Here is a 12,839-nt window from a genome sequence, read left to right on the forward strand (position 1 = left end):
TGTGTTTGTGTTTTTTCTGGATACAGATGTGACTGTTTAACACAAATTGATAACATTCATTTACTGTAACAACAAACAGACATTTGCTACGAAATGAGCAAAAAAAAAAACCAAAAAAAACACATGTCGTTGAGATGATGGATGAAATTAGGAAGAAACAAAACAGAACTAGAGGGAAATGAAGCTAGAACTGAAAACTAAGACTTTAAATTCTTTATGAACATAAATTAAGTTCAGTTTGTAATGAAACAAATCAGATCCACAATAGTAACAGACATCCAGTGAACTGACCTCAGAGTCTCCAGTCTACAGTCTGGACTCTCCAGAAAACCACACAGATGTTTCACTCCTGGATCCATCAGGTTGTTGTTGTAACTCAGGTCCAGATGTTTCAGATGGGAGGGGTTGGACTTCAGAGCTGAGACCAGAGAATCACAGCTGATCTCTGACAAACTGCAGCTCCACAATCTGAATAAAGAATAAAATATGTTGATAAAATCATTGATAATCAATCAGATGTGTTCAGGTTTTAATGTTCAGATCAACATTACTACGTCCTAATCAATGAGCTGTTCTCTAAAATGAGTAGAGTGACTTTGTCCTTGTGTTATTGTGGATCAGGACCAATTCTGACACAATAAAAAGTAAATAATTCAATAAATAAATACCTAAATATTTATCTAAATATAAATAATTAAATACCTAAATAAATGACCTAAATGCAATTTATTTATGTATTTATCCATTTATTTATTTATTGATGCACCACTTCACATGCACCACAACATTTTCTTCAGATGAGGGGGGCTGTCCACACTGAAAAAAAAAGAACTGAATAGTACTGTTTCTTTGTATGCGTGAGAAGATGTGATACACTACAAACATCATGTACCTGGACACGGACTCCAAATAATCCATTACTGTTAATTCCACTGTATGCATGCAAAGTATGAAAGTACTAGTTGTCAACGTCACTAATCATCCTGTATGTCACATATCTGACGTTTCCAGCAAAGATAAGAGCAGGAAAATAGTTTGAGAATCCTGTGAGTTCTGGTCACATTAATTCCTTTTAAACAGGTGAGGTGGAGCCGTGTGGCAGACAGACACGGTCAAGCAATGTAGCACTTCCTCCAAATATCTGAGGGTGGACGCTTGAGCTGGTGTACCATGCTAAATGCAACAAGTTATCAGACAGGGTCCACTGCAAAAGGTAAATAGTCCTGACTGACACTGTTACTTTTGCCCCATCAGCTAAGTGCCCCGGCTCCAGCCTGCCGTTGCTGCCCATTTCAAATCAAGTACCCGGCTGCTGTGAAAAGGCTGTGCAGTCTATCGTTTTACTCATGTGTGGACAGCCCCCCCTTAATAAACTTTGTTGTGCACAAGAAATAAAAGTATTTATACATAAAAATTTTGGTATTATTTATTTAATTTATTATTTAGGCAGGTTTTTTTTTATTTATGTTTTTTTTGTGGTCGACAAACATTCAGACAAATATTCATGTCAACACAATCAAGAACAGCTGCATGGATTGGATGTGTGTGTTTGTGTGTTTTCTGGATGTAGTTCTGACAGTTTTCAAATTTCAAACTTATTTCTAAACAACAAACGTTTTTTTTTTTTTTACTTTTTTACTTACACTTTTTCTTTCAAAAAAAAAAAAACACGTCTTTAATTTAGACTAAATTTTTGGAAAAAAAAAGAGAAAAAATTTAAAAATTTAAAACTGAAAAGGGAAAAAAGCTGAACTGAAAACTAAAACTTTAAATTTATATGAAAATAAATTTAAATTCAGTTTGTAATAAAAAAATCAGATCCACAAAAGTAACAGACATCCAGTGAATGACCCAGAGTTTTTAGTTACGTCTGGACTCTCCCGAAAACCACACAGATGTTTAAATCCCGAATCCCCCGGGTTGTTTTTATCGGGCCAGATGTTTCAGATGGGAGGGGTTGGACTTCAGAGCTGAGACCGAGAATCCGTGATCTCTGACAAACTGCAGTAAACAATCTGAATAAGAATAAAAAAATGTTAAAAAAATCTTTTTAATCATCGATGGTTTAGGTTTTAATGTTTGATCAACATTACAGTCCCAATCAATGAGTGTTCTCTAAAAAGAGTGAGGACTTTTTCCTTGTGTTTTGTGGATCATCATCAGTCAGCCCTTTTACCAATATCCAAAAAATCAAAAACAACTTTTAGACATTTTTATTTAAAAAACACATCAATAACTGCTGCTGACCCCAGTGTTCTATTAAGGATCAAATAAAAAATTTAAAACAAAAAAGTTTTTTATTTTATTTTTCTTCCTGTATTTTACCTGGTTTTGGGTTTAAAAATTTAAAGGGGGAAAAAATTTTAATTGTCTTAAAAACAGTAGTGAAAACAAAACTTTAAAATTCTTTAAGACTTAAGTATTTTTTCCTAACACAAATACACTAAGGGAAAAAACTTAGAGTTTCCACCAGTTGAACAAAAAAGATTTACTCCAATAATTTTTACTTGCACTAGATGGTCCTGATTTTGGGTCAGAGCCCTGAGAGAGGAACACCGCTGATTTAAAACATATTCCTTATTTAAAACAACGTTTTTTAAATTTTTTACTGTATCTCAAGAGTGTTTAAAGTGTAAAAACATTTTGATGCCTGAAATCTTTTCCGTTATTTGGATCTTCGTCATCAACACTCTTCACCAACTGCATTTAATGTTACCATTTAAAAACTGCAGATGGGAGGGGTTGGTTTTTTCCCGACACAACTTCAATACTTCTAATCTACCCTAAAAAATTGTCAAAAGAAATAAATAAAAAATTGTTAAAATGAAATTGAAGACACATTTTTTAAAAAAAAGCAAAATTTAAATAAACAAAATTGGGGTATTGTTTAATTTGTTTTTCAATCAGGGTCACCTTACGGCATGAACAATAATTCTCACAGTTTCTCAAACCCGATTTTAAACCCTTTGGTTTGTTTTTAATCTGAATGAAGGGGGATAGATGGAAGAAAATGATTAAATGGGAAAAAAACCTTTTTAAACAGATTAAATTAAATTATTCATCAGACATTTCTACTATATTGTATATATAAATAAAGGAAGATAATAGAAGAAAAAATGTCAAAAATAAGAATGATTGGGAAATAAAATCTGTAACAAAATAAATATGTAATGTTTTGCAATAACCATGTTTGACAGGGTGATCATTTCTTAGTGTGAACATTTAAAGAACTAAACTATTTATAATGTTAATCACATCTGGACTCACTGAGCCTTTCTGCAGTTCCTCACAGCTGGAATCAGTCTCCATCGTCCCTCCTCTGATGTGTTGAACTTGTCCAGGTCCAACTCATCCAGAACCTCCTCTGACATCTGCAGCATGTAGGCCAGAGCTGAGCAGTGGATCTCAGAGAGTTTCTTCTCTGATCTGTTCTCTGACTTCAGGAACTCTTGGATCTCCTGATGAACTGAGAGGTCGTTCATCTCCATCAGACAGTGGAAGATGTTGATGTTTCTGTCAGGAGAAATGTTGAACTTGTTCATCTCCTTCAGGTTGTTGATGGCTCTCTGGATGAGTTTTGGACTGATCTCTGTCTGACCCAGCAGACCTCTTAACAGTCTCTGGTTGGACTGCAGACAGACGCCATGAAGGAAGCGAACCATCAGGTCCAGGTGACCATTTTTACTCTGCAGGGATTTCTTCATGACTTGTTCAGGAAGACATCCAGAGTTGAGTCATTGTAGTTTTGTCCCAGGAAGTCCTCCAGCACCTCTGTCTTCCTGTTGGTGTAACAGTGGATCATGTAGACTGCAGCCAGAAACTCCTGAACGCTCAGATGGACGAAGCAGAACACCTTGTCCTGGTACAGTCCTCTCTCCTCTTTAAAGATCTGTGTCAACACTCCTGAGTACACTGAGGCTGCTCTGATATCGATGCCACACTCTGTCAGGTCTGATTCATAGAAGATCAGGTTTCCTTTCAGCAGCTGATCAAAAGACAGTTTTCCCAGAGACTCAATCATCTCCCTGGTCTCTGGACTCCCGTGTGGATCTGTCTCAGATCCTCCATCATACTTGACCTTCTTCACTTTGGGCTGAACCACCAGGAAGTGGATGTACATCTCAGTCAGGGTCTTGGGCAGCTCTCCTCTCTCTCTGGTTTTCAACACATCCTCCAGAACTGTAGCAGAGATCCAGCAGAAGACTGGGATGTGACACATGATGTGGAGGCTTCGTGATGTCTTGATGTGGGAGATGATGCTGCTGGCCTGCTCCTCATCTCTGAACCTCTTCTGAAGTACTCCTCCTTCTGGGGGTCATGAACCCTCTGACCTCTGTCACCATGTCAACACAGTCAGGAGGGATCTGATTGGCTGCTGCAGGTCGTGTGGTTATCCAGAGGTGAGCAGAGGGAAGCAGTTTCCCCTGATGAGGTTTGTCAGCAGCACATCCACTGAGGTGGACTCTGTAACATCAGTCAGGATCTTATTGTTGTGGAAGTCCAGAGGAAATCGACACTCATCCAGACCGTCAAAGATGAACACAACCTGGAACTCTTCAAAGCTGCAGATTCCCGCTTCTTTGGTTTCAGTGAAGAAGTGATGAACAAGTTCCACAGCTGAACTTTCTCTCTTTCAACACATTCAGCTCTCTGAAAGTCAATGGAAATGTGAAGTGGATGTCTGGTTGGCTTTGTCTTCAGCCCAGTCCAGAGTGAACTTCTGTGTTAAGACTGTTTTCCCAATGCCAGCACTCCCTTTGTCATCACTCTTCTGATTGGTCCATGTCTTCCAGGTGAGGCTTTAAAGATGTCTCCTGGTTCTGTGGTTGTTTCTGGTCTGTGTAGTTTCCTGGATGCTGTTTTTTAATCTGTCTGACCTCATGTTCATCATTGACCTCTGCAGTCTCTCCCTCTGTGATGTAGAGCTCTGTGTAGATCTCATTCAGAAGAGTTGAGTTTCCTGCTTTAGCAATCCCCTCAAACACACACTGGAACTTCTCCTTGAGACTAGATTTAAGTTCATGTGACAAAAATCTGAAGCAACAACAGAAATAAGCTCAATTACACAGAGAATCAGTTACAAAGTAATTATTCCAAAATTCCATTCCATCTTTATTCTGTTATTTGAATATATTTTGATTCTTCTCTTGAGACATTAGTAAATGTTTAATTCATTCATCAGGTTCAATGTTCATAGAAATCCTCTTACTTCTCTCCAGACGATCGTCCAGCTCCTCCTGCTTCATTCTCCTCAGGAAGTTCAGTGTGATCTTCACAAATGCGTCTCTGTGCTCTCCTCTGCTCTTCATCCTCACCTCAAACACCTCTCATCCTCCCTCTGACTCTCTAAGCATTCTGGGTAATCTGGATTCAGATCCTCTGTATCTTCTTCAGCTCTTCTTCACAAAGTGACAACTTTGTCCTCAGCAGCTGGAACAAAAAACTATCTGAATGAGAATCAGACTGAAATCATGGAGACAAACATCAGATCCATGTTGGACAGACTGACAGTCCACTGGTCTACAAAGAGCAGCATGGAGATGATGGAAAGTAGTTGTTGTCCATGTACAGACCTTAAATATGGAGTCCAGCTGTGTTTGATGCTGATGAACAGACTGATCACTGAGAACTTTTAAAACTCTGCTGTTTCACTCTGTGAATGAATCATCAACAATTACTTCACATCATATCAGTCCACAGAGACCAACATGTAAATGTCCATGAAGTGATATCTGGATGTGATCAGTGAATCAGATGACTCCTTGTAGTCATTAAGGTTGATTATTCTTTCTGATCCACTGAGAATCAACAGCTTTCAGATCTTGCTTCTTGACGTTTGGTCACTAACTGTATTTACATCTGATTTCTGACATAACTTCTGGTTCCATTTGTCTCTTGAATGAATAATGTTAATGTTGATCTTATAACAGAGTCAGTCAGGTTCAGGTTACGGCGTCTTGTTCTTCTCACTTTCTCCTGAGATAAACACAGGATAGACTCTGCACTGGAACACACTGATATCAAGTCTATACTGATACAGACACATGTAATGATTCATCTCCACAGTCAGCTCCTGGTTTCCTCATTCATATAACACATTTCTTTTTAATGCTCCTGTTGATCCTTCAATCTGATGGAGACTCTCAGTGGAGGAGCTCCGGGGAAAAGAAACTTTGGTCATGATGTGATATGTTCCTCTAACACTGACATTCTTGTTTGATGATCGACTGGTTGAACTGGACAGAACCCAGTATTCAACAATATTCTTGTTTTCTGTCACAATCAGTGTGAACCCCTTGGGATCAGTTTCATTATGGTTGGTGAATCACTGCCATATAATCTGAATGGGGTCCAGGAGGATTTGAACTAATGAAGATGGTGAACAGGTTCCCAAACCTCACAACAAGACACAATTAAAACACAACTTAAACAATTTTAACTTAGTTACAATTACCTTCTGGAGTCAATTTTATTGGACAATCCATGGACCGGTCACTCTTCATAGACACACAGCTGGGTTCACGTTTGAGCTTAGTTTTACGTTCAGGTTCATGGTATTCTGGTGTTTGATGGATCCTGACATAGTGGAGTCCAAATTACTAATAGCAGCATGATTTCTAACACAGACATTTCTTAATTATTAAATTCTTGTCAAGTGAGGATTTGTTTATCACTGTGACAGGCTACACAATACTTAGAAAAAGCTTCATCTGTCAGATGGATATTATTCACACAAACAACACATCAATAAGGATGCTGAGCATGTTCCCAAACCTCACAACAAGACACAATTAAAAACACAAACCTAAACCATTTCAACTTAGTCACAACCAGTGATGGGAATAACGGCGGTAAAAAAAAACGGCGTTACTAACTTTTTTCAGTAACGGGGTATTCTAAACTAATCACTATTTCCATCTTTATAACGCTGTTTCCGTTACTGAAAATTAAATGGGGCACGTTACTTGGTTCTTTTTTTGCCGAGGAGAGGAGGGAGGGGCGGAGCAACCGCATAGGTGATGATGATTGGCTAAGGTGGAGTAGGCTTTCACGATAAGCCAATCACAGACAGTGTTCAGTTTATACACAAATCACACCCAACTAGCAGAGGGAAGCAGCAGCAATGCTGAATGCGGAGGAAATGTTGTGAGCCGTCACTGGTTGGACCAGGTCGATCCGGGTTTTTCTCTCTGACTGATTTATCTGCCTGTTACATTCTGACTAGAGGCCTGACAGACTGTATCATTGAAGAAGCTTCAGCTCAAAACAAAGTTTTGTTCTACCCCCATAAAGACTGATCTCTGAAGGGCAGAGATTGTTGTTTCTTTTCTTTTTTTCAATCAAATAAATCAATGTGTTGTTACACAATCTGTAATGGAAGCTCATAGGTGATCGGCGACTGTGGACACTGTGTTTATATCTTGTATAGTGATCTCACACACTTTTGTAACGTTTCATGGCAGCGCTCTGCATCCGAGAAAAGGAGGATTTGGAGACAGATATCTGGCTATGGGGCAGGACACAGTGATTTATTCTAATAACAGCAGCCTTTAGAAAGAGCGGGGGTTTGACGGGTTCAATCTTCAGGTCATCAACAAACTGTAACTTTATCTGCAATGTACGCGATGACGTATGAGGGAGGAATAAACAGGCACACAGCTCTCACAGGTGGAGGTCTGACCCGGGACTTTTGTCGATGTGAAAGTGGTATATATCTACCAGCTGGAGTCTGAGGGGCAATAAATATTAAAAGTTCTGTGTAAGTATGTGTCTATGCAATTCTACTCTATGCAACTGGGTTGTGAAACCTGCTAAGAAAAAATACAAATTATTAAAACATATTTAAATTTTTAAAAAGAAGAGTAACACAATAGTTACTTTCCCTGGTAACTAGTTACTTTTATAGTGGAGTAATTCAGTTACTAACTCAGTTACTTTTTGAGGAAGTAATTAGCGACTATAGCTAATAGCTTTTTAAAAGTAACGTGCCCAACACTGGTCACAATTTACCTTCTGGAGTCAAATCTTATTGGACGATTCATGGACCCGTCACTCTTCATAGACACAGAGCTGGGATCAGGTTTAGGTTTGAGTGTAACTTTATGTTTAGGTTCAGGGTATTCTAGTGTTTGATGGATCCTGACAAAGAAGAGACCAAATTACTGACAGCAGAATGTTTCATAGCGCAGACATTTCTTAATTATTAAAATATTATCAAGTGAGGATTTGTCATCACTATGGACAGTCTACACAATACTTAGAATAATTGATACAGATATTATTCACACACATAAACATCAATAAAGATGCTGAACAGGTTCCCAAACCTCACAACAACACACAATTAAAACACAAACCTAAACCATTTCAACTTTTTCACAACCAGTGATGGGAATAACGGCGGTAAAATAAACGGCGTTACTAACTTTTTTCAGTAACGGGGTATTCTAACTAATCACTATTTCCATCGTTATAACGCTGTTTCCGTTACTGAAAATTAAATGGGGCACATTACTTGGTTCTTTTTTTGGCGAGGAGAGGAGGGAGGGGCGGAGCAACCGCATAGGTGATGATGATTGGCTAAGGTGGACTAGGCTTTCACGATAAGCCAATCACAGACAGTGTTCAGTTTATACACAAATCACACCCAACTAGCAGAGGGAAGCAGCAGCAATGCTGAATGTGGAGGAAATGTTGTGAGTCGTTACTGATTTTCTCTGACGCTGATATATCTACCTGTTACTGGATCATTGTAGAAGCTTCAGCTCAAAAAAAAGTTTTGTTCTACTCCCAAAAAGATTGATCTCTGAAGGGCAGATTGTTGTTTCTTTTTTTTGTTTCAATCAAACAAATCAAATGTGTTGTTACACGATCGTTAATGGAAGCTCATAGGTGAACGGCGACTGTGTTTATATCTTGTATAGTGATCTCACACACTTTTGTAACGATCATGGCAGCGCTCTGCATCTGAGAAAAAGGAGGATTTGGAGACAGATATCTGGCTCTGTGCAGGACACAGTGATTTATTCTAATAACAGCAGCTTTTAGAAAGAGCAGGGGTTTGACGGGGTTCAATCTTCAGGTCATCAACAAACTGTAACTTTATCTGCAATGTACGCGATGACGTATGAGGGAGGAAAAAAACTGGCAGCAGCTCTCACAGGTGGAGGTCTGACCCGGGACTTTTGTCGATGTGAAAGTGGTGTATATCTACCAGGTGGAGTCTGAGGGGCAATAAATATTAAAAGTTCTGTGTAAGTATGTGTCTATGCAATTCTACTCTATGCAACTGGGTTGTGAAACCTGCTAAGAAAAAATACTAATTATTAAACATATTTAAACTTAAAAAGAAGAGTAACGCATAGTTACTTTCCCTGGTAACTAGTTACTTTTATAGTGGAGTAATTCAGTTACTAACTCAGTTACTTTTTGAGAGAAGTAACTAGTGACTATAGCTAATAGCTTTTTAAAAGTAACGTGCCCAACACTGGTCACAACTTACCTTCTGGAGTCAAATCTTATTGGACGATTCATGGACCCGTCACTCTTCATAGACACACAGCTGGGATCAGGTTTAGGTTCAGGTTTGTGTTTACGTTCTACTGTCTGACGGACACTGACAAAGAGAGAGAAAGACACTTTTAGTCCACAGCCACAGAAGCTGTGTGTGAGATTGTGGAATTTTAAGCTGTGTGAAATGTGAAAAGACATTAATGTTGTTTTCCACACACACAGAGTTCTTCATCTCACCTCTGAGCCTCACACTTCTTCATGTACATCGCAGCTAACCTCATCACATTACGTTTAAAGGGAGGGGACTCCTTCCTCTCTGTCCTCACACTGATCCATGCTGCTGGATTCACATCAGCTCACAGACACTTTCTACCTTCACCTGCAGAGGAAACACAAATCATTCACCTGAACATCAAAATCCTTGACATCATTTCTGCTGTAAAAAACATCAGCTGCTCCTCCAGTGACTGGTTCTTATTTTCTGACTCATATCAGATGCTGTTCTTATGAGTCCACTTTCTGTCTTTACTATCAGTTGTTGTTTTTCTACTATCAGTCCAGTAAACTGAGTCATGAAGCTGCAGAAGTGAAAAGCAGTTAAACACAGACTGAACCTTCATCTACAAACATTAAAGAGCAGAAACAAAGAGTAAAGTTTCTGAACACAAAGTTAAAGTTTGAAACTAAACTTGCAGTTTATTTAACCAGTCCTGAAACAAATCCAACAATTCCCTCTCCACACAAAAATGACAAAAACGTCTGAACACTTTGAATTATAAATTCAGAGAGAAGTTCATATGTTCATCCTCTGTTGATGTGTTCTTCTTTAGCATTTTCATTTTTAACCAAATATTCTGGTCACAACCTGCAGATGACGACATTAACAAAAAATAATATCAGTTATGACCTGACTCAAGAGGCGCATTAGGTGATGGATGACGGAGTTACAATAATAATGGTTTATTTCATTTAAAAGAAAAACAAAAAGATGACAGAGACATTATATAATGAATTGTAAGATGGACACAGGTGATAATAAGAGTTTTAAAATGATCTGAACCCAGAAACATTTATAATCACATAAACAGATAATATTCATTGACGCCTTCTGGAAACACTCGTCTAATCGTTTCTGTGTTGTAGGAAAAGACAATCTGCATCAATGTGCAGCTGAAAAACACATTACGATGCCTTTCCTTCATAAATATTCAGTGACTGACTCCAGATCAAACAGGTCACTGATGGGATTTAGTGCTGAAACAGTGAACAGCAAGAAAACCAACATAAATGTCCCATTTTCCCTGAATGCTCTCTGAATGATAAACTGAAGTTAACTATGTTCATCTGTAATGTTTAGTTTAGTATTTTAATATTTTATAGAATATTTTGGTCATATTAAAATACTGTGTAAAAATCTTTCTGTGTCATATTGTAGAAATAAATTCAAAACATCACGTTTCATTTAGAAAATACTTCAGATCAGGTCAAATAATATCTGACGAATATAAAGAAGATTTTTCAGAAATATTATCGGAGGAAACACGTTGTTATTAAGACGAATAAATCATCTAAACTAGATTAAACTGAAGCGGAGTGACGTCCGTTCCCCTTAATTAAAGCGCGCTCCCGAGACACAGCGTGCTCGCTCATGGACACAGAATGATAGATTTAAAGCTGCCTCCTTTTACCTCCGTCTCAATTAACGTGAACTATTTCTAAAGTATTTCTGTTGTAATTAAGCTGGTCTCAAAGAATTAAACATTATAAACTACTGACTTGACCTTTAGACGGAGTTTACACAGAGAAAAAAATCTGCGACACAACGGTGGTGAAAGTGAAAGTAACTTCATTTATCTGATAATAATGTAGACTGATCTTCAAACAGAGTTACACAAACTTAATAATGAAATAAGAAGTGAACATCAGTTACTGAAGACAAAGTTAAAGCTTTAAACAAATCAAACTTACAGTTTATTTAACCAGAGAGATGAAAAAGACTCCACTCCAACCTGAACACTGAACAGCTGAGCTACTTTTAGGAAGTAGGCGGGGTTTTAACTGTGACGGCACAGGGGAAGATTTTTTCAAAAAAAATGACGGTCATATTTGTTATCGATTTATTTAACTACTGTTAATGTCAGATTGAAATAACTTTCTCTTATTTCTTTCATGTGTATGATCTTCTGCATCAGTGTGTTCAAATTACTATAGTGTTGTGTTATTGTTAAAGTAAATAAATAATACATAATATATAAATATATATTTATAAAAAATATATTAGGAACAGATGAATCCAGAAACTATCACGATCACTGGCCTCTAGTGGTCACTGTCGGTAACTACAACTGTCCACATCCAATAATACTCACATCCACATTTACTGCAGTGTTGTCAATGACAATGGCTGAGTTGTTTGTTTCCATATTTTTATTGGAGTTTGTACCAAAGGAAATATCAAAGATTTTATATGTTGAATGCACTATATTTATTCTCACACCTGTAAGTGTTGGTCACTTTCAGAATATGATTCTCCATAAAAAAAATAACATGTATCCAGCTGAGTTAATTATTTGAATATACAGTGGGGGAAATAAGTATTTGATCCCCTGCTGAATTTGTAAGTTTGCCCACTTCATAGAAATGATCAGACTCTGGTTTTTATGGTTGTTTACTTGTTATGGGTATAGACAGAATATCAATCAAAAATGCATAAAAACACACAATCTAAAAGTTATAAATTGTTATGTATTTTATTAAGGGAAATAAGTATTTGATCCCCAACAATTCACTTAGAATTCAGGCTCCTACAGATTGGCTGGTGCGCATGTGGCACACAGCTCAGTCAACTACTTACCAATACTCCTGATCTTAACTCGTCATGTATATAAAGCACACCTGCTCTAAGAATCAGTTTCTTACATTCCAACTTCTACAGCACCATGGGCAAGACCAAAGAGCTGTCAAAAGATGTCAGGGACAAGATTGTAGACCTGCACAAGGCTGGTATAGGTTACAAAACCATCAGCAAAAGGGGTTGGTGAGAAGGTGACAACTATTGGTGCCATTATTCGCAAGAGGAAGACCCTTAAAAGGACCATCAACTGTCCTCGGTCTGGAGCTCCCTGCAAAATCTCGCCTCATGGAGTGAGGATGATGATGAGAAAGGTGAGGGAGCAGCCTAAAACACACGGCAGGAGCTTGTTAATGATCTGGAAGCAGTTGGGACCCCGTCACCGAGAAAACAGTTGGCAACACACTGCGCCGTTATGGATTGAACTCTTGCAGTGCCCGCAAGGTCCCCCTGCTCCAAGAAACTGACCCCCCCC

At 38.1% G+C, this 12,839-nt stretch overlaps 1 protein-coding gene across 3 annotated transcripts in view; it reads right to left on the reverse strand.

The window, feature by feature from the left end:
- Positions 1-5,301: 5,301 nt before the first annotated feature.
- The window catches only part of LOC125001026, a 20,527-nt gene continuing 12,989 nt past the window's right edge, over positions 5,302-12,839 (reverse strand). For 2 of the 3 annotated variants that reach the window (XM_047576939.1, XM_047576938.1), the window contains one exon: positions 5,304-5,364. In XM_047576939.1, the coding sequence (XP_047432895.1) occupies positions 5,312-5,364 (53 nt within the window). In that variant the 3' untranslated portion in view covers positions 5,304-5,311. Of the gene's footprint in view, positions 5,365-12,839 lie in introns of all 3 variants that reach the window. The other variant, XM_047576940.1, reaches the window with a different exon arrangement.

The sequence above is a fragment of the Mugil cephalus genome, chromosome 23, assembly GCF_022458985.1.
Source record: "Mugil cephalus isolate CIBA_MC_2020 chromosome 23, CIBA_Mcephalus_1.1, whole genome shotgun sequence".
NCBI classification, from domain to species: Eukaryota; Metazoa; Chordata; class Actinopteri; order Mugiliformes; family Mugilidae; genus Mugil; species Mugil cephalus.